The sequence below is a fragment of the Eptesicus fuscus genome, chromosome 6 (assembly GCF_027574615.1).
Source record: "Eptesicus fuscus isolate TK198812 chromosome 6, DD_ASM_mEF_20220401, whole genome shotgun sequence".
Lineage (NCBI taxonomy): Eukaryota > Metazoa > Chordata > Mammalia > Chiroptera > Vespertilionidae > Eptesicus > Eptesicus fuscus.
Genome location: NC_072478.1, coordinates 102,982,119 through 103,003,931, shown reverse-complemented (window position 1 = coordinate 103,003,931; position 21,813 = coordinate 102,982,119). Strand labels below are relative to the sequence as shown.

Sequence of the window (21,813 nt, the reverse complement as noted above, 5' to 3'; positions counted from 1 at the left end):
AGAGGACACAGGCCGCACTGAGGAACCCCCCCACTCCCACCCCTCTGAGAGTGCACGAATTTCGTGTACCGGGCCTCTAGTGTAATAACATTCCAGAAATCATCTTCCTGAAAGTGATATCTCTTCCTAGAAAAAATGAGAATGTTTTCACTATGTCGGAGAAAAAAAGTTTTCACTGTGTTCTAATGCTCTTTTTAAAACACGGTACTGCACTCTCTTTCCTGAAAGTAGGGTAAGGGTTTGGCTCAGTATATTATAGGGCAATGAGATCTTGTGCAGACACTAGCAGAAATTCTGCCTACAGGGTTTTTGGCTGGTGAGAATGGGTAAGAGGACTAGGCAGGTTTGCAGGCGGCACCTGTGCTGGAATGGTAAGGAAAGCGAAGTCCGACTACCTCAGAGGGGCCAGGAGCCCTGATGGATAATGAGAGCAGGTGTCCCTTTGTTCTCAGACCATGCCTCAGAAACAAGGTGAGTTTTTAGTTGTCGCTTGGAAGTCCTCGCAGGTGTCATGCAGTGTGGCATATGGATTGTCAGATATTTAGAAGCTGTGGCCTCATGAGACAGGACGCCATTGGTTAAGAGCTTTTGGCTAGGTACTGTCAGTTAGCTATCTGGAAGCCACAGGCATTGAAATGAATTTGGGTAGTGTCTTTGTCACTTCAGAGTACAACCAGACTTTGAACAACACTGAAAAATGGCCTGTAGTCCAGGGGCGAGGCGCTATGAGCAGGCCCCCAGGAACAGTGTGGAAATGCCCGCTCCTGTGGAGGCGGCTGGAGAAGAGGGGGTTGGGAACCTGAGTGCTGGATGCCAGCTGTGTACTGGCTGCATAGGAAAGGCCATGGTACACAAAGAATCAATAAAAAAGCACCTGTATTGAATTCTAGATATTTTGTATGTGTTTTTTAGTAAGTAAAATGGGATTATGGTGTAAGTCCTGGTTTGTAGCCTTTATTTCATTTAACGTTTCTTGAACTATTCCAGTGCATTGTAACTTACTTTCTATATATTGTAAACTTCCTCTGGGTCAATAGATGTACTGATTCTACAACCATGATTTTTATTTGGTGGACACACAATATTCTGTCTTCTGGATAATCTGGGATTTATTTAACCAGCCCCTGTTGTTGGGCAGTTTTTCCTTTCTATTATGACAGTGATAAATGTCTTAGCTATATTTTTGTATGCATCTGTTTTTTCCCTTAGTAGACTTTTCTACACATGAAATTGCTGAGGCAAATGAAGTGCCTGTTGTTCAAGTCTTGAATATGTTTGAGAGGATGCATGCAAGAGGTTGTACCAATTACACTTCAATCTGCAGTATAGATGAGTGACAAGTACATCAAATTTGAAAGTAAACAGAGGAAATTACTGCTTTGGGGAGTTTAATGTCAAGCGAAGGAAGTGACAGGCAGTGTAGTGCAGGGAAGAATGTAGGGATTTGGAGTCCGAATTGCTAATCTGCCACTTTTGACCTCTGCAAGTTAATTGGTCCTCAGTTCCTTCCTTTGTAAAATTAAGGTGCCTGTCTGGCCAGAGGTGGTGTGAGCGTTCATGAGGTCACGATAGCTGTCCAGTGTCTGGCACCTCGTTGGCACTCTGAAAATATCGATTTGCACCCCCTTCCAATTCATCCTTTTTTTTGGAAAATTTTCATTTAGGTTTACCATTTTCATTGAAAATGAGGTTAAACTTACAGTTAAGTGGTCTCCCCTAGTCCTGAACAGCATTCCTAATTGGACCACAGATGTTAACTGACAAAGGCTCAGATGTACTTAATTGAACTGTTGTTTAATTCTCTCCAGTCTCAGGATTTGTGGATCTTGGATAAATCCCATTGGAATTGGGTTCAAACTGATCTGACCTGGGGTTTGCTGGGGGAATCTGTTCCTTCTTGGCAACTGACCCTTAGGTTGATCCTAGTACACCTGAGGATCCTTGTGTCTATGTCAGAAATAGATTATTTTGTTCCGTTCTGTTCTCTGTGGTGTTGCTTAGAATAGAGATTCTGCTTCTCCCCCCATACCTCTAAATCCTTCCTCTCTCCCGCTTCTCTGGAGCTCTGAAAAACCTGGTGACAGTTTTGATGGTAATGGTGAAATGGACAAGGATTTTTTTTTTTTTTTTTTTTACCTATTTGGAATTAGGAACAAGCTGTTATTGTTTTGATCTTCACTGCTATTTCTGAGGGTTACTAGGTAAAATAATTTTCTAGCATCCAGCGTTTTAACACCTTTAAACTACAGGTGTTTATATAATTAGTTATATAATTAAACAAAATAAAGCATCACTTAAAATCACACAAGGTAGTATTAAAATATTAACCATACCATGTTCATTTGAAAAAAATCAGATAATATGGATGAATAAAAATTTAAAAAGAAAATTTACCCTTCATCCTTTTACCAAAGATAACTTAACTCCACAGATCCATTTTAATTTTGTTAACTTTTGGGTTCTGGAATTTTATCATAGATTATCATTCCAGATAAGATTGATTGGAATTTAAAAGTTTTTTGTTAATTGTAGGGTTTAATGAAAATTTGGGCTCTGGCTTTGAGTTCAGAATTTCTGTTTGGCTGTGTTTGAATCTCTAAAAGTTGACAGATAGTAAACTTCAGTTTTCCTCATTTTTACCCTTTTTTTCTCCTCCTTCCACTGCCTTCTTCTCCCCTTGCCCTTTCTTCCTTTAACATATATTGTAGCCTGAAAATACCATGTTGTATTATCTATAACTTAGTCCTATCGTACAGTTGCTAAGAATTAAAGCATAGTTTATGACACATGGTTACTGTCAAATACTTTACAATAAAATACCATTATAAGGAAGAGAAAGTCATTTATAATTAAGGCAGGGGGCCACTAGTCAGTTCTTTAAAGGGCTTTGGAAGATGCCTTTAAATTGTGAATTAACTTTTATTTTACAACCTGATTACTGTATTATGATTCTCTTAGTTTTAAAAAACAAAATAGTAATTTTGGTGAGAGTTTGCTTTCTTATAGGTTGCCATCAAGCATTTAAACAGCAGAAACCTGCGTTCTGAATCTTTTTAGAGTTTGTGGCCCTTTTTCAGTACCTCTTGCTACTTCTTGAAAAGCAAGTCTGAGAATTCCGACACAATAGGACAATCCCTGATTTGGATTAACTTGAATGCTTTATTTGCTTGGAGCTGAGGACAGCCTCCAGTAGAAAGAACATAGGTGTTCTGTCGCTTTCACACCTAGGATTAGAGAGCTGCCTTTATATAACCTCCTGAGCCCCCCTGCTGTGTGATTCTTCAGGACCACATCCCCGCTCCTGGATGGGGATTCCCAGTGCAGAGGGTGTAAGCCCAGTGGTTGCCATAAAATGGACCTTTGATGTCACTCCCTCTGTATTCAGTAGCCCCCATTTCACGATCGTGGTGTTTTTTGTTGGAAGTGTTACTGGCAAACAGAACCTAGGCTGAGTGTAAAAATGGCCTCTAGGCATGTGCTTCCCAAGGTGCGTGCGGGCACTCAGGTCTGCTCGCACTCAGGTCTGCTCTGTAGCCCCGCTTAAAGAAGTTTGCATTGGTGGTAAAACAGAAACAAGACTGTTTTGTAGTTCCTCTAGGAGACCGACCTCCTCTTTAACATGCTCCCCTCCAGCTGCCAAGGGTCACTCCTCTGCCTGAAACAGTTTAATAGTTGTCTCCTCATTGCCTCTAGCAGTGGTTTGAATTTAAACATTTTTGATGTCTCACTTGAAGGCGTTAAAAGATTCAAAACACTTTATTTCACAGTATCTGTAGCAGCATACATGGTTATTGTACTACTTACTTCCCCTCTTGATCATGGGTTACTGTTGAGCAGACCTCTTTTCTCTGTTCTGGCATGTGGCAGGCTTTCCCCACATGTCCTAGGAAACCTGGGTCTGATAGTAAGCTTTACGCCCTACCTTAGTCAAAAAGCCTCACCTCCACCCTTGCCAGAGTGCTGCATGGCCTCCTGCTATCCCTCTGACAGCGCTTGTTGGAACGGAATGTATGCTGAGTTGCAGGAATGAAAGCCTTGTACACGTTGATAAAATATTGACCGCACACCGGGGAGGGATTGGCTGTTGACTGGTGAGCAATAGCATACTTTGTAAGAGCTGTTGTCCTGCAGGATGAAGTCCCAAGTTCGATAGAATGGTTGGTACAGGAGAGACCTCTGTGATTTGGCTTCTTTCTCTGTCTGTCTCTCTCTCAATTTTTCCTCATCTCACATTCAGATACCTTAGTAATGCTAAATTCTTTGCACATCCTTGAACAGGATGCCATTTCTTAGCTCTTTGCTTATGCTATTTATTCCGCCTGGAATGTCTTTCTCTTTTTCCCCTGGCTGCCTCCTACTCATCCTTGATGGCTTAGTTCAGGCATCCTATCCTTTGGGTGGGCTAAGTCTATTTGTATGCAAGCCTGTGTGTGTGTGTGTGTGTGTGTGTGTGTGTGTGTGTGTGTGTGTATTTACACTGCTCATTCTTAAGATTCCCTCCTCTGAGCTGGGCAGGAGAGAGAATGGAGAGAATGTCTTATTTGCTTTTTTGTCTACAGATAGATGTTAAGTTCTGACACATTTTTTGTTGAATGGGATAGTATTAAACCATTCAACTTGGTTATCTCAGGCATGATGAGAAGAGTTAGAAGAGGTTGGTACTGATTCTGAGGGAAGTGGTTTAAAGAAAAAAATTCATGGGGTTTGTAGAAAACCTACAATAAGACATTTCTAAATCAGATTGATATTAGAGAGACAACATAAAATACCTCTTTGGTTAGCTTTTAAAAGAATTGCCTCTTTGAGAAGTTATCAGGGCAGAATGTTCAAACAGTCCATCTAGAAACAGGCCAGCATTAGCTTTTCTGAGTTCTTCTTCAAGCCAGCCAATCAGAAGACAAGGTGCCTGCAAGCACATTTTCCTTTTGACTTGTGGTTCCTATGGCAATATGAAGAGAACCTAGGGCATTCCTCTCCCACCTCTTTTAGTAACCGTTTGCTTTCGAAAAATGCCAGAAGTTCTTCTTGTCCAGACTGACTGACAGTGTTTCTCAGCATTGTGGCCCATTTTGGCTTTTGGTTATATAGTAGCTATGACAAAATGAATAAACTCCTAGTTTCCTTAACTAATGTGATAGTCCTTGGCTATAGAACCTATAAATATAGTCTGTCTAATTGGATGTTTGCTAATATTAGGACCCCATGTGAATCGTTTCCTCTTCGCTATGAACAATCCAAAGACAGAATACTGGTCATTACAAGTAGCTAAATGTGAAATAATTATTCTATTATTATTTAATATATATTTTTTTTATTGATTTCAGAGAGGAAGGGAGAGGGATAGAGAGACAGAAACATCAGTGATGAGAGAGAATCATTGATTGGCCACCTCCTGCACACCCCCTACTGGGGATCAAGCCTGCAACCCAGCCATGTGCTCTTGATCGAATCGAACCAGGGACCCTTCAGTCCACAGGTCGACGCTCTATCCACTGAGCCAAACCAGCTAGGGCTAAATGTGAAATTATAACAAACATTTCCTAGGGGCTCTACCCATGAAAGGCCTCCCTTAAGTATGTCCATTGTGATCTCCCTGGGTTTCTCTTGAGCTTGAGGCTGAAGTTTTGAAAGAGGCTTAGTTTGTGTTATTGTTAGCTTAATAAGTAGGTCAATAAGTATTTGTTAAAATTGGGACACACCCAAGGTATCGGGTAAGTTTTTTAGACATATTTAACAATGAGATAGTGTTCTAGACGTTTAAATATAGACTACTTTAAAAATTAGCTTAGAGAGAGAGAGAGAGAGAGAGAGAGAGAGAGAGAGAGAGAGAATCGTATACATTGTAAATATAGCCATTATGAAGAAGTCTTTACATTATTCCGTTAAAGAATGATGGGTAATAGTTATTCTGTAATAGTCAACATGGGTTTCCAACTAGGTCTCTAAATTTAAAATTAGAAGCTTCAAGAATCAATTGCTGCTGTGGTCCTAGTTGCATTTTAATGCTCTTAGGTTGATAAATGTGGAACTTTTATTTTTACCCTTAATTTTCGAATGAAATCAACGTTCTGTTGGGTGATTAGACCTGAGAGAACTCTTGTTCAGACTAGCAGTATGGCCCTCCTCATTAAAAGACGGTGAGCGGCGTTTTCTACTGAACAGGCTGTCTTCAGCGCTGTGGTTGGTCACTCAGCGCAGGGGAACGGCGTGTGGAAGTAGGGCAGGTCCAGGACCTTGTATAAAGCTGCACCGCCCTCTGTCCCACAGTATTTTCCATGGGCAACGCAAAGACCAATTCTTGGAAATTAGACCCTCAAAGCGGCCTTGAAAAATTTTTTCCCTGAAGTTCAATACCAAGCTTTAAAAAACCCTTGTAATAAACAGTTAATGTCTGTTTTTTTGGAAGAATTTTTTATTTAACACTGAAGGGAAGAGAGAGGAGAGGGAGCAAGCAAAGATAGGTAGGATTGGCGAGAGAGAGGCAGACCCAGTGTCTGGACTTGGCAGGAAAATGAGGAGACGAGAACTTGGTGTTCAGCAGCACCCACATGGCCCTGCTGCAGGGAGACTGCAGCCCCGTGCCCACAGGTCACAGCGTCTACCTCAGTGAAGTACTTGTCAGCGCCTTGGTTATAACAGTGAATGTTTTGAGATTAAATTCTTAGAACTTTCTTAAGTCTCAAAATTTTCTTTATTAATTGCTTTCCATATTTTTGTACGCATTGGTTAGATCATTAGATGGTTAGAAAACCTGGGGAAGATCATTATTTTCCTTTGCACTTTGGTGTCTTCACTTCTAATATCAGGGGTGGAAGTTTGGACTAATAGTCTTCCTGTTTTCATAGTTTATGATTCTTTGATTTATTGAATGAAAATTTACCGACTTTTTTTTTTTTTTTAAAGTTCTGGATCCCAAGTTATTAGCAGAATCTAATCAGGGTACAGTATCTTATGCCTTCATGGTTTTTAACCTTTGAAGCAAACATTTTTTAAAATTTATATTTATTAATTTAAGAGAGAGAGAGAGAGAGAGAGAGAGAGAGAGAGAGAGAGAGAGAGAGAGATTGGAAGGGGTGAGGGGAGAGAAACATCAATTTTGTTGTTCCATCTGTCCATGCATTCACTGGTTGAGTCTTGTATGTGCCCCGACTGGGGATCAAACCCATAACCTTGCTATATCCGGATGATGCTCTAACCAACTGAGCTACCCCACAAGGGTCAAGGCAAATATAGTAAACCTTGCAGAGGGCACCTGACTGTTTTTACTGAATAAATGAACATTGATTTGTAGGTGACTTTGGTGTTGGAATTAGTTCCCCCCCAAAAAATTGAAATTGAACTATGAGGATGTTGGGAGTTTATTTAAATCAGGTAATCTGTATAATCTATGTATAGCTATGTGTTGGTTTGGGGCCTTTTCTCTGCCTGTTTACTTGTGATTAGTGTTGATGTAAGTATTCTTTTAATAAGCATTTGCTACACATCTCTGGATAGAGTTTGTTGTAGTGGGAAGAAAACAAGTTTGCCTAGAGTCAGACAGGATTAATTAACTAATTCTGCCATCAGTTAGCTCTTGTTCTCTTGCACTGTGGACAAGTTGCTACTTCAACAAACCAAGCTCTCCTGACCCTCAGTTTCCTCTTCTGTAAAGTGCCTAATACCTGTCTTACAAGCGTTTGTGAGGGTTTACTATGTGAGCTGTCCAGCATATTACAAGAGCTTGAGAATGGCAGCTGTTTTCATTATACAAGCATTTATGCAGCATTTTTGTGGCACTCTCTTGAAAGTGTTGGGGTGACAGAATATGTCTGTCTGGAGTATCAGTGATGCACTTCTAACATATTGGCTATGGTAAGCTTTGGAATAAAGGCACACATTGGAAACGTATGGCATTTTCATTGTTACCAAAAAAAGCTGCTTCGTTTTTTTAAAAATTCCATTTGATTCCTCGGTTTTGTATTCTTAACTGCCTTTTCAAAATAATCTCAATATTCTAGTTACACTGTGGGTGAGATGTCACTAGTAAGTGGCAGATGCTGGATAGGAACCAGGAGTATCTGCTTTTAAGCATAGCAGTCTTTGTATGTTACCTTTGGGGTAACCATAGAATTTATCTACCAAACCAGAACAAAATGTGAAAATTATGCTGGAATAACAAGTAGAAACCTGGACTTGTTTATAGTACCTGAGGATGTTTGCTGCTCCTAATTATAGCTAGGATAAACAGTTTATGAGGTCGGGTCTAAGACTTCTGGAGTATAGTTAAACCCAAATACCCACCTTCAAATTTTTTTGCATTATTATTGATTTTGCCATAGTAAATTAATTAACCTTAGATCTGAAAAAGCACTTTGAATACCATAAGTAATCCAGTGGTTTTAAAATACTAATCATAATGCATGTTTATTTTTATATTTTATCTTTTTTCTTATTTCCCTGAAAACCAGCAAGCTTTTCAAAGAGAATGGAATAGGTAAATGAATAAGCTTTTAATTCTTGCTCATGTCCAATGAACTTTGTAAACAAAGTCCAAGGTGAAAATCATGATATTCCCAAGTTTTTTCTTTGGGAAGGCAAAATGTGGATGACACTAAAAATCAGATGTGTTTTTAATGAGCTCTTTTTAATTGCCTGTCTATCAATCTATCACTCATCTTTCTTGTTCCTATTGCTTAATGTCTCTGGGTTTCCTGTGATTTTATTTAGGGAAGTGCAAAACTAACCACCTGATAAAAATTCAGGTGACCAAAGTTTTTACAAAAGAGGCACCAGTCTTGTGGAATGAATGTGGGTTTTAATAACAGACAAACCAGGGTTTGAAATTCTGGCTCTCCCCTCTGCTGTGTGCCCTTGCAAATGACTTAACCGCTGAGCCTCAGTTTCCTTACTCTGTGGTGTGGGAATTAGAGAACACATTTAAAGTGCCTGTATTGATGGCAATTCTATGACATAAGCTTACTTTTATGAAGTTGTAGTCAAAATCTCACCACTAATCTCGTTTTGCATTCAAACTTTCACAGTTCCCTTTAATGGGTTTTCATTTAATCACTCTCTTTCCCTCTTGATTCAACCGTGTCTAGAGGATTAGTGGTTGACAGCAGAAACCTTTTAATAGGACAGAAAGTGGGCCCTCTCCCAAGGTTTCAGTAAGTTGCCTATCACCACCATCCCTGACCTCCAAACTGCCACGGGTGCACCCCCTGCTAACTAACATGCAAGTTGCCTGTGTGAAGGAGTGATTTGTTGCGGCCTCTAACTGCTTCTTCTCTTCCTTCCTTTTTGTCATCCTGCAGTGTTCTGTGCCAAGGTCTTTGTGGCTAGGCTGCGCCAACCTGGTAGAGAGCATGTGCGCACTGAGTTGCCTGCAGAGCATGCCCAGTGTCAGATGTCTCCAGGTGCCTCTCTTCTTTCTTGTTGTAAATGTGTTTTTACGTATGCCATGAACATTTGTTGAAACTTGCAGTAGTGTGTTTAATCCAATGTTAAGTCTGCTGAATGTTCTGTGTAACCCTCTGCTTTCCTCCAGCCTGGGGGCCCCACATGGCGGAGTTAGGACCAGGAGGGGCCCTTCTGAGCAAACGGGTCTTCGGCTGGGCCCTGTTCTGCTCCTCTTTTTCTGCTCCTGCTTTTAATTCTTACCCCGTCCCTGGAAGTGGTGATTCTCATGTTTAATAGTGTGCATGTGCCCCCAAACCCTGACATTTTCCATTTGGCTACTTTTAACAGCTCTCTGTTCAATCGGGAGGGTTTTATAATTAAAACGGTGGTTTTTCTATTTTGAAACTCATCCTTTTGGCTTGCTTTCTCTCCCTCCTTCAGAAAAGGAGTGGGGAGAGAATCCCCAAGGGTAGAAAGCCTCAAATTGAAGTTTACAAAGATCACAGCTTCATGCTGCCAACAACTGTCCGTTTGGGCCACTTCCCGAAGGCCAGACCTGACACCTGTCCTCTGGGTCCACCCAGCTTCCAGGCCGAGGCCGGCAGAGAATTCCACAGATAAAAGTAAAACTTTCGGGGGGGTTGGGGAGGGGCTGCTCAGGAAAAACAAACTGTTTGCAGGAGTGCAGGTGGACTGAACTCACTACTGGGACCGATTCTCAGAGTGCCAGGCAGAAGACATTGTGGCTTCCCTGGGGAAGCTCTGGTTAGAGAAAGCATGTATTTAATTAAGTGTGGTTTCAATGGCAGTATCCTGTTTTCATCACTGCATATTCCAGACAGTTTGATATATCTTTAAAAAGCATTATTAAATTCCTGGCATCCTGGTGAGACTGCCCTGGTGCAGGGAAAGGGTAAAATCAGGAAGTGAGCTAGAGGGATCTGATTAGTGGCAGGGGTGACTTGACTGTTCTCAAGGTTATCGTTCTATTCATGTTCCGGTCTTTAAATGGAACTGGGGAGCCAGGAAGGAGGAACACTTCCTTCATATTGGGATTGTGCATTTTATGTACTTGTTGGCAAACATTCTGATTAGCATTGGTGTGGTTATTGATTCAAATTGCTTTCTGTAGAAAGTGGTACCGTAATTTCACTAATACATTAACTGGAGAGTGGATTCAGTATAAGATCCAGTTGTCTTAGAGTCTACATAAAAAGGTGGGCTGTAACTCTTGGGGGGCCAGAGACTGGGGTTTCAATGAGGCTGCGTGGTAATGAGTACTCTCTGTGGAAAAGCAGCCTCTCTGCATGCGATGTCACTTGAACAGCAATGTTCCTAAGTGGCCGGAGTAGTGCATGAATAACGGATATTAGCATTATAGTAATAGTGTACCTCTTTGTCTCTGTTTTTCTGAAAAATGCTTATTGAATGTTACAATTGCTTTTTAGTAGGGGTAGAAGTTTAAGAAGGGGAGAATTGTGAGGTTTGGAAGTGCAGAAACTTTTTTTGCACTCAGTTAAAAGGAATTGACCAGTGAGTGGAAAGGCATCACTCGGTATATTTTGAACAGTGTGGGGAAGTCACAAGGTGGGGTGAGTGGGAGGAAGTATGGGTTCCTACCTTGTGGAAATGGAAACTGAAATGTGAAACCAAAAGTTTGTCTTTGACTCATCTCTCCCAGTAAAAATCATTTAAGAGAAAAAATGGAAACTTTGCCTTGATTGGACTTTGAAATAAAGTGAAATATTGAATGATACTCACTAAAATGTGAATGGAGCAAATATTGTCTTTCCAGGTGCAGAGGGGATTTTGTTAGGTTTTTGTTTGCTTTAGTGTATAGAATGAAATGTGTACTCAGCTGATTGAAAGGAGGACATCTTCACTCCGTTTTGTTCCATTTGTGATGAAAAGTAAACATGTTATGAAGCTGGGAGACTGCCTTTCTCTTTCTCATTGGTCTTACGTATCATTTTAATACCAGTACTTCCTCTCCATTTCCGGTCTCCAACCGGTGCTAAAATGTGGTGACGGAATTTGGGTTTGAGCTTTCAGAGACTGCCTGTTGCTTATGTGCTGTGTGTTTGGTTTATCACAAAGATGACTTGCTTGACATTGCACAGCAAGTCCAGGTGAGCAGGGTCAGGCCACCCGGAGAGCCTGGTTGACTTGGCTTGTGCTCCTGAGTTGCATGAAAGGGTCCCCCTTAAAATGATCACACGGGACCTATTGACAGCTTAACTTTAGCCAATTAGCCTATTTATATGACTGAATGAAAGAATTTTCTGAAAAGCAAGAGTAAAGATGTAGATATCGTTAGGCCTAATGCAGTCCCTCTAGTTTCTTCTGTAGATGAGAATGGAAAAGGCATAAAAAATAAAAATCACTTACCTCAATAAACCTGTTCTAAAAAAATCACCACCAGCTTGGTGCTTCACAGACATTAGCTTGGTGATAACGGTGTGAGGTAGGCCTTATCATCCCCATTTTTCAGTGTGGAAGGTGAGTCTCAGAGGTGATAGGACCAAGTGTGTGATTGGACCAAGTTAATAGCTGTGAAGTGATGGGGCTGGCATTTGAGCTCCAGATTTGTCTGATTCTACAATTTTACACTGGAATGTTACTATTTCTAGAGTTTTCCATCTTCATTTTGTTCATGAAAACTTGACTATTGATATCTGGTGTATAACTTGTTTAGTCATTATTTCAGAATAAAAAATGAAATGCCTGCCAGATGTCTGTAGGAGGGGAAATTGCATTCCCTTTGCCAAAATGAGCTCTCTGAACCTGGAAGCTAGTGAGATTCCTCAGTGGCGTCTCTGTAGTTGAATTCCATGGCTGTTGACTGACATTTGGTATGTGCAGGGCCTGCCCTGGTCCTGGGCATATAGAGATGAACAGCACAGACTTGCTACCTGCTCTCAAGAAGCCCGTTGTAGAAAGTAGACCTGTGAACACAAGTCCAGACTGAACCACAGTGTCCAGTGTGTGTGCGTAATAAAGCTCGGAAGTTAGCCAGGCCTGTCTGTGGGAACCAGTTTAAACTAGGACCACACCCTCAGCATTCTTTAGGATAGTTGAACTGGAATATCTAGATGTACGTGAACCAAGCTGAACTGCATTGCTGTGTTAGTTGGTTCAGATAGCCAGATTCAACCAGTAGATTGTTAACATCAGATACTCGAGAGTTCAGACCATGTAGGAGGTTTTCTAAGACTCCAAGACTTCTGTGGCACCAGTGACACCAGTGTTAATACTGGTGCAGTATTGGTCATTTATTTCCACCTCCTCCTGGCTCTGTCGGGCTACAGGCTCAAGGTTATCTCATTTAACCCTTTATGGGGAAGTTGTCTGTCATGCCTATTTTGTATATGAAGTTGAATCGCCTAAGGCTACACATTTATTTTAAGTGGCAGAACTGAGTAATAAACCGAGGTCTGGTAACTGCAAAGCTAATATTTTAGTCAGCATGCTATAGTGACATCAACTTGGCAACTGCCATTTTTAGGTTGAAACTCTTTATTTTTAGTGTTAAAAGCCTAAAGCTAATGGACTCGCATGTAGAGGTTCAACGTTAGTGGGCTGACAGCTTTTCTTGGGAATGCCATCGGCAAGCTCTCACTGGAGCGGGGGTGAATAGCTTTCTGCAGGGGTAGGACAGATTACGTGGAATGACAGCGTGGATCACGAGAATCAAGTTTAGTGCCGCCTTCCTAGCTCCAGTGGAGATAGTGCTGGACAGGAATATACCTTCTTGGCAGCTGCTTTGCTTGTTTCTCTTCTTGGGATTCGTACAGTGAGCCACAGCGGTCTGAGAGCACCGCAGTCGGAACTTACAGCTACCACCTGAGAGGGTACATTTTAGAGAAGGGAGACAGCTTGGTAGAAAGAATCCTGCCTCTGGAGCATACAAACTTGAATTCTACTCTTGAATTCTATTCTGCTGCTCCGTAGCTCTGACACCAGGCATGTTATTGCCTTCCTGACCTCAGTTTCCTTATCCCCCCAAATGGAGGCAGTTTTATCTACTACAGAGTTCTGTGAAGTAGAGGAGGGTAACAGCAACCTCTCTTGCTGATTGCCTACTCTTTTGGGGACAAAGATCTATTTCTTTCCCTGGCTCCCTACTCAAGAAGTGAGAATTCCAGTCTTAGAGTCTTAGATCCAGGGCAGGGTAAGGATAAGAAAATTAAGACCGTGCACATGATGTGGCCCCTGCTGTCAGGTGTTCTCCTTTGGTTACAAAAAAAATAAAAATAAATAAATTAAAATCCATTGGTAATCTCACCACTCATCACCACCCAGAGGGACATTTGGTCTGTCTTCTCTCTGCCTGTTGGGCAGGGAAGAATCCATCAAATCATGCAGGTTCTCTGTGTTGTTATGGTGATGATAATGATTATAAACATGGTTTTTTAAATGCACCTCGCCCAGAATAACTCTGCATTTATCTGTTTTATATAGCAGAGCTCTTAGAATTTTTTACATAAAATCTTAACTCCTATGGAAATTTTCACACACACACAAATAAAGAGAAACATTCAAATCAACCTTGAACAAATTTTTAAATTGTAAACTGTTCTTAGTTCAACTCTTTCCTTCTCCAACTTTGAGCAAATCTTAGAAGGCTTAAATAAAAAAGGAGTTTGACAAATCACTGTTTTATGTCAGCATTCAAAAAATTTTTAAACAAGGTTCAAAGATTTAAAAATAATGCAGTTGTACTGAAGGTTATAAAAGACATGTAAAGTTTCCTTCAATCCCAGGTCTCACTTGCCAAAGTATCCCTTACTGGTTTCCCATTATTTCAGAAAAAAAGCTTTAAAAAATACAAACAGAACCACACTACATATTTTTTATTAATAACTTTTTCAATTAATAATATGCATTGATCATTTTTTCATATCAGTATATAAAGCCCTACTGTTTTATAGCTATGTAATAGTATTTTATCATATGGCTTTGTAATTAAAAAAATATATTTTTATTGATTTCAGAGAGGAGGGGAGAGGGAAAGATAGATAGAAATATTAATAATGAGAATCATTGATTGGCTGCCTCCTGCACACCCCACACTGGGGATTGAGCCCGCAACCCGAGCATGTGCCCTGACCGGGAATTGAGCCATGACCTCCTGGCTCATAGGTTGATGCTCAACTACTGAGCCACGCCAGCCGGGCTGTAAATTTTTTTATTTTTTGTATTACTATAGCCAGTTCCTTATTTGAGGAACTTGAGGCTTTAGTGTGTGTGTGTGTGTGTGTGTGTGTGTGTGTGTGACAGCACTTTACTGATTTCATTGAACATATATTTTTTGGCTTGCATGGTTATGTCTGTAGAATAAATTCCTAGAAGTATTAATTGCTTGGTCAAGGACTATCAGTATTTTATTAAGTTATCTGTATGCAGACAAGTTAAATCATCTTTCCCACCCACCCCAACAGATGAAAGGGGTGTTGTCTGCCTTTCTTTGCATATTTGTTCTCTTTGTTCATGGGAGGATATGTAACTACAATTACAGGGAGTCCTCCCTCCCCCTTTGGGCTCACCCTACAATAACTAGAATACAGCTTTCTTTATTTCCTCATTTTTTTATTGCTTTGAGAGAGAGAGAGAAACATCAATTTGTTGTTCCATTTATTTATGCAATCATTGGTTGATTCTTGTATGTGCCCTGACCAAGGATTGAGCCTTCGACCTTGGTGTATGGGGACGACACTCTAGCCAACTGAGCTACCTGACCAGGGCCTTTTTCCTTAATATTGTATTGCAGACCTGTCCCCAGATTCATAACGTCTGTAAGTCTTCCACTAATGGCACCTTTATCATTTGTAGGCTGGGAGGGGTGAAGGAGAGGACTGTTATTTTTCCTTTTTGAATTACAGCATATTATAGAAAAGTGCAGAATCTTAAGTGTATAGCGCAGCGATTTATCACAGAGTGGGCAGTGCTTCATTTATGGCTAAATTGTTTTCATGGAGGGTAGACCAGTTTAGTTCAGTCATTGTCATAGCTCTGGATAGCTTTAAAAATATTTAAGTTTTGCTTTTAAAATATGATTAAAAATAACCTGCACTTGTTTAAATTTCAACTAATAATAAAAAATGATATATTAACATGATGCATTAAGACTTTCTACCATCATTTTAAATCACTGCATAACACTCCCCTTAATAGATATATTACTGATTTTAAGAAACCTTCTCTTCTGTATAAAGACTGCTTTACTTTTTGAAACATTTTAAGTCATATTGAGTAGATCATTTTTATACCTAAATATTCTTATTTCTTAGGTGAAAGAGTGTGCACAATTAAAACACTTTAGGTTGCTAAATTATACTTTTGAGAGGCTGGCTCAAAAACAAAAAACAGCCCTACCTGGTTTGGCTCAGTGGATAGAGCCTCAGCCTGCAGACTGAGGGGGTCCCAGGTTCGATTCCGGTCGGGGGCACATGCCTGGGTTGTGGGCTTGATCCCCATTAGGGGACATGCAGGAGCCAGCCGATCAATGATTCTCATCATTGATGTTTCTGTCTCTCTTTCCCTCTCCCTTCCTCTCTGAAATCAATAAAGATATATTTTTAAAAATATTAAAAAAAGAGGGGCTGGGTCAAGTTATATTCCTAAAAGCAATGGATGGGAGTCCACTCATCCTTTTCATATGCCCTAAGTGGCATTGGGTATTTTAATCTTGTGTGTCTTTGCCATAGTGATGAATGAAAATGTAAAAGTAATATAATGTCATAATGTACATTTGTTTGCTTGCTAGTGAGGTGGAATGTACATACATATTTATTTAAAGTATGATTTGCATGAAATCTTATTGCAAATATTTCCTCCAGTTTGACACTTGCCTTTCAGTTTTGCTTATAATGCTTTTTACCCTGAAGCAAGTTTTGAAAGAAATTTTACTTTTTATGAATCACTAGAGGCCCGATGCACAAAGATTTGTGCAAGAATAGGCCTTCCTTCCCCTGGATGCTGGCACCGGCTTCCCTCTGGCACCCGGGATCCGGGCTGCTTCGCTCCGGCTGCTGCCAGGCTCCCGGGACCTGGGCTGCTTCGCTCTGGCTGCCACCGCCACCCGCCGCCACCGCCACCCACCGGGGGCGTGCTCCGAGCTGCGCTGTGGCCGCTCGGAGCACATCTCCACCCCTGGTGTGTGTCCGCTGGGGCTAGGGGTGGCATGCAGCCTCCTCCTGAGCTGGCCATGACAGTTACGGCGTCCCAGCCTAATTTGCATATTACCTCTCTCTCTCTCTCTCTCTCTCCTCTCTCTCTATATATATAGATATATAGATAGATAGATAGATAGATAGATAGATATAGATAGATACTCCTTTGCCATTCCTTTACTGGTTTATGTCTTTATGTTTTGCATGTAATTCTTTCAGTTTCTCTGTCATTTATATTGGTGTATGCTATCTATTAGGGATCCACATTCTTTCTAAATGGCCAACCTGTTTTCTGATACAGATTTTCTGCAATTGATTTGAAACCATATGCTCATGTCTCACTTCCTTGTACCCAGTGATGCCCACTCACAGAAGTCTTTCAAGCTCTGGCTGTTCTTGCTTTCCTTAGGATCATCAGTCATCACCTCTGTGGGCCTGTGGGCCCACGCTATGCTTTTACATATAATCCTAGTTTCAGAGTGTCTTGTTAATGGTGATGAGCTTTGAAAGTTTAGTGCCAAACAAAGATTCGTTTTAACATTTTTCTAAAAGAATTATTTTTATCTGTTCTTGTTATAATTGGAAATTTTTAAAAAATCGTTTCCATGTCCTATTTTCTGAAGTCAGGGTGACTTGGTGATCAGCAAGTAAATTCCTATCTTGCTGAAAGTTCTGATGGTGCCACCATGCCTGACTAGCATCCAAGAAATCACATGCATTTTTCTATGGAAGAGAGCCTCTGCTGTGAGAAAATTAAAACTAAAACTGGTTTTACTAATGGTTTTAATTTATGGTTTCCAGAACAATGGGTATGATGGATAAGGTTTAACAGTATAATTTGAGGATAGGGAAGTGGGTAAATGGGGTTCAGACCACATTAAAAGATGTCTTTTTACATTTTTCAACAAAAATGTGTTATGCCTCATACTACTCAAACTATTCCAGTTTGTAAAACAAATGCTGGTTTTATGTATTTCTATGGATTTACATTGTTTTGTTTATGAGAGTACCCCTTTTTCATTGGTATAATCTCACTTCATTTTAGTGTCTTTTTGTTGTTGTTGTTGTTGTTTTGTTAATCCTCACCCAAGGATATTTTTCCATGGATTTTTAGAGAGAGTGGAAGGGAGGGGGAGAGACACAGAGAGAAACGTGAGCAAATTCAGATAGAGAGAAAGAGAGCTTGTGGCTTGCCTAAGGGTACACACCTACTAAGGCTTTAAACCTAGTCTCTCTATTCCAATATACCTTACTGCTTCTTAAAGTAGAAACTATTCTCATAGAGATGATTATTTTAAGTTGTAAACAGAGTTTTCTAAATCTTAAAACAATTACACAATAGGAATGCAACTTACTATACCGTAGCTTACACAAACAAATATCTTTTTTTAGAGGCCTTCTCTAACCACCCAATCTAAAATAACTCTACTTTTCACTCAGTTCCTTCTCCCTGCTTTGTTTATTTTTTCTTCATAGCACTTAGCACTGCCTGAAATTATATTCCATGTTTGTTTTTTCTCTCCTGTCTTTCTCCCTCACCAGTTCTCTGAGTTCTTTGAGTTTACATATTCATGTGAGTTGAAAGAATACCTTGAGTATAAATTGTTCGCTTTGAAGACTAGCTTGTATTTTCATTTTGCTTAAAAAATACTCTTTCTGGTTATACACTGCATGCATATTGTTGAATGTTGGGGTAAAGGAAAATGACAAGTAATTTTCAATTTAGGGAGTGCCACTCAATATTTTGGCAAAGCTTTAGTTTTTAATCTGTGCATATGTTTTATTTTGTTTTTACGATCTTTAAGATAACTTTAAAAAAAACCTATGTTTTTATTGATTTTAGAGAGAGAGGAAGGGAGAGGGATAGAGAGATAGAACATTGATCGGCTGCCTCCTGCATGCCCCTTATTGGGAATTGAGCCTGCAACTGGGGCACGTGCCCTGACCAGGAATTGAACTGGTGGCCTCTTGGTTCAATGGTTGATGCTCAACCATTGAACCACACAAGCCAGCATATGTTTTACAAGTGGAGATTATTTTATATATATTTTATATATTTTGATATGTACACATGGACACACATACATATTGTGACCCTTGAACAACATAGGTTTTCATTGCACAGGTCCACCTTTACATGGATTCCCCCCACCCACCCCCCAATAAATACTGTTTTCTCTCCATGGTTTGGAGTTTGCTGATACACAGGGTCAACTGTATACATTGATCTACACCATTTTCTGTGTGAATCTTGAGCATCCTCGGATTTGATATTCGAGGAGGTCCTGGAATCAGTCCCCTGTGAATACTGAGGGACAACTAAGTTTTTGGGGAGTCAGAAGTTATACATGGACTTTGGACTGTGCCAGGGGACAGCGCCCCTACCGCCTGCCTTTTCCAAGGGCCAGCTGTAATTTTATATGCTGTATTTTACACTTTATATGCTTTGTGCACTTGTTCAGGATGGTTACGTTAATGTTCTATTATTAAAAATTTCTCATAACATAATTTGAAAGTACTATATAATGTATTTTACAAATATCCCAAAATGTGTCATTTTTCTGATTGCTTAGAATCTTCATTTTTTACTATTAAAAAACTAATCACCATCCTTGTGCACAAAACTTTTGCCTGCATTTTTGAACTGCTTAGGCTATATTATAGGAGATATGCTGTATATCTCTTGTCAAACTGCTTTCCAGAGGGTTTACATCTCATTGTACTCTCACTAGGATTGAACATTATTATTTTGGAAAAGTTTAACAAGCCTTTTTAAAAAGTGATTCAGTAGTGTATTCTAAATTCACAAGCCTCTTTACAAATGGCAACTCTCCTCTCTGAGCAATTTGAGTATATGTTGAGTCAGCTAAGGCCTGGCCTACTAAAAGAAGATCTCATACTATTGGATTGCTTGGCCAAGAAATAGAACTCCAGACACACAACAGCTGTGCCAGCCTATGCTGTCCTATTGAATTGCCTGGGTGCTCTGACTAGAGTTCAAAATCAAGATCATTCCATGAGAGGTTATTCCGAAAATACTTAACGCATAGAATCACTCATACATCTTATACAAATTTCTGACTACCAACTATGTGCCATGCATTCTGTTAATACAGTGGTCGGCAAACTCATTAGTCAACAGAGCCAAATATCAACAGTACAACAATTGAAGTTTCTTTTGAGAGCCAAATTTTTTAAACTTAAACTTCTTCTAATGCCGCTTCTTCAAAATAGACTTGCCCAGGCCGTGGTATTTTGTGGAAGAGCCACACTAAAGGGGCCAAAGAGCTGCATGTGGCTCGCGAGCCGCAGTTTGCCGACCACTGTCAAAGAACCAGCTGCCACCTTCGTAGGTAGATTGCATGTGAAGACTCATTTCCCTATCATAAGGAACCTTCCTTCTACCTCATCCTCCACTTAGAAAACCAGGCGTCACTTGGAGTAAAAGGCAAATGTTAAATCCTTCATCTTTAAGAGCACAGGAAATGAAAAATTAGGATTAGAGTAATGGTAGGCAGAAGAAACGGTCCCCTAATTAATTCCAAGAAAAGACTTGGCCAAAAGCAGCATTGCTCAGGGGCCGGAAGGGGGGTGTGTCATCTAGTAGGGAACGGCCTGGGGAGACACAGGGCCCTGTGGTGTCGGAGGTCAGTACTGGGAGATGTTTACTATCACCTGATGGTGGTGGTGAAAGGGGCACAAAAGATTGCAGCACACTTTTCCTAGGGACCTGATCCCGTAATCTGAAGTGTTGGGTGTTCATGTGAACTATCTATTGAAAGATTGCTTTTTATTTATTTTGAGGCAGTGTCAAGCTTAGTTGTAAGTTACAATACAAAGTGGATTGAATGCTTCTCATGCTCTAATGTTTCAGTGTGTATTTCCTCCAAAGGAGGGTATTGGGTATTTTCCATAATCCTAACATGAGAGTCGACTCAGTAAATTAACATCGATACATTACTGCCATCCAGTCCTCAGTCTCTGCTCAGTTACATCTGAGGTCCCAGTAATGTCCATTATAGCAACGGTATCAGTTCAGCATGACGTGTTGCCTTTACCTGTCAGACTTCTTTAGTTTCTTTCAGTCCGGGAGAGCTCCTTCTCAATCTTTGCTGGACTTTTGTGATCTAGATACTTGATTACAGATCATTATTTTGTAGCATGTCTGCCCATTTGGATTTGTCTATTGCTTCCTTATGATTAGGTTTAGGTTATTCATCTTCGATAGAAACACCACAAAAGTAATGCTGGGTGGTACATGGTTTTGATTGATCTCATTACTAATGGTGGTCATCTTGATTCCTTGAGCTAGATGGTATCTAGCAGCTTTCTTCACTGTAAACTTACGTCTTTTCCCTTTTGTGGTGAAGTGTTTTGTTTTTGTGGAGAGGTACTTTGAAATGGTGTAAATGTTCTCTTTTCATGAAAATGTCGTTTTATTCATTTGGCCTGTCTGTGTAGACTTGTGGTTTCCTGTTTCATTCAGTGAGATAGCATCTGTTGTTATTTTATTTTGATGCTCAGAGTCTGTCCAGTGAGTGCCCTCACAAGCTGGCTCCTGTGTTCTCGTGATCTGTCTTCCTAATTCCTGAAGCACTTCCTTTCTGCTGCAACAAAAACTTTCCCGGCTCATCTTGTATTTCCCCACACTCAGCCTTGGAATCAGTCAGTTCTCCAAGGGTCCCTGATTCTTTTAGTGAAGAAGGGGATTGAGATCTGGGCGGTATGTGTGTTAGTGTGCTATTTTGGATGTCATTGCTTCCAGGCCCTCTTAGCCAGTCGTGTGTGGTAATGTATGTATAACTCCGTCTCTCTGTATTAAAAAAAGACTCCCTCCTTTTCTATGTATTAAAAACCAAGTTCACACTGATGTCTCCAGTCTAGCCTTCTATAAGGTAATAACCCTTTTCATATTCATAACTCTCCTTTCTCTAACAGTGAGAAGCGTTGGCTCCTATTTTCCACAGCATATATAATTGAGCAGTTCTAGAATGCATGTTAAATAGTTTTAGAATTGCTCATCCATATCACTGAGAAATAAATGTACTAACCACACTGAGTTTCTTTACAGTTGTAACATGTTTGTGGCTATATAGACTAGCTCAGGGGTCCTCAAACTACGGCCCGCGGGCCACATGCGGGTGTTTTTGCCGTTTTGTTTTTTTTACTTCAAAATAAGATATGTGCAGTGTGCATAGGAATTTGTTCATAGTTTTTTTTTAAACTATAGTCCGGCCCTCCAGCGGTCTGAGGGACAGTGAAC

General features: G+C 40.4%; 1 protein-coding gene across 6 annotated transcripts in view; it reads left to right on the top strand.

The window, feature by feature from the left end:
- Positions 1 to 21,813, top strand: part of FBXW11 (F-box and WD repeat domain containing 11) — a 101,616-nt gene that overhangs the window by 29,006 nt on the left and 50,797 nt on the right. For 3 of the 6 annotated variants that reach the window (XM_008147612.3, XM_028154590.2, XM_054718144.1), the window contains exon 2: positions 9,294 to 9,395. The exons of the other annotated variants lie outside the window; for them this stretch is intronic. In XM_008147612.3, the coding sequence (XP_008145834.1) occupies positions 9,294 to 9,395 (102 nt within the window). The remainder of the gene's footprint in view (positions 1 to 9,293; positions 9,396 to 21,813) is intronic. 6 annotated transcript variants of the gene reach the window in all.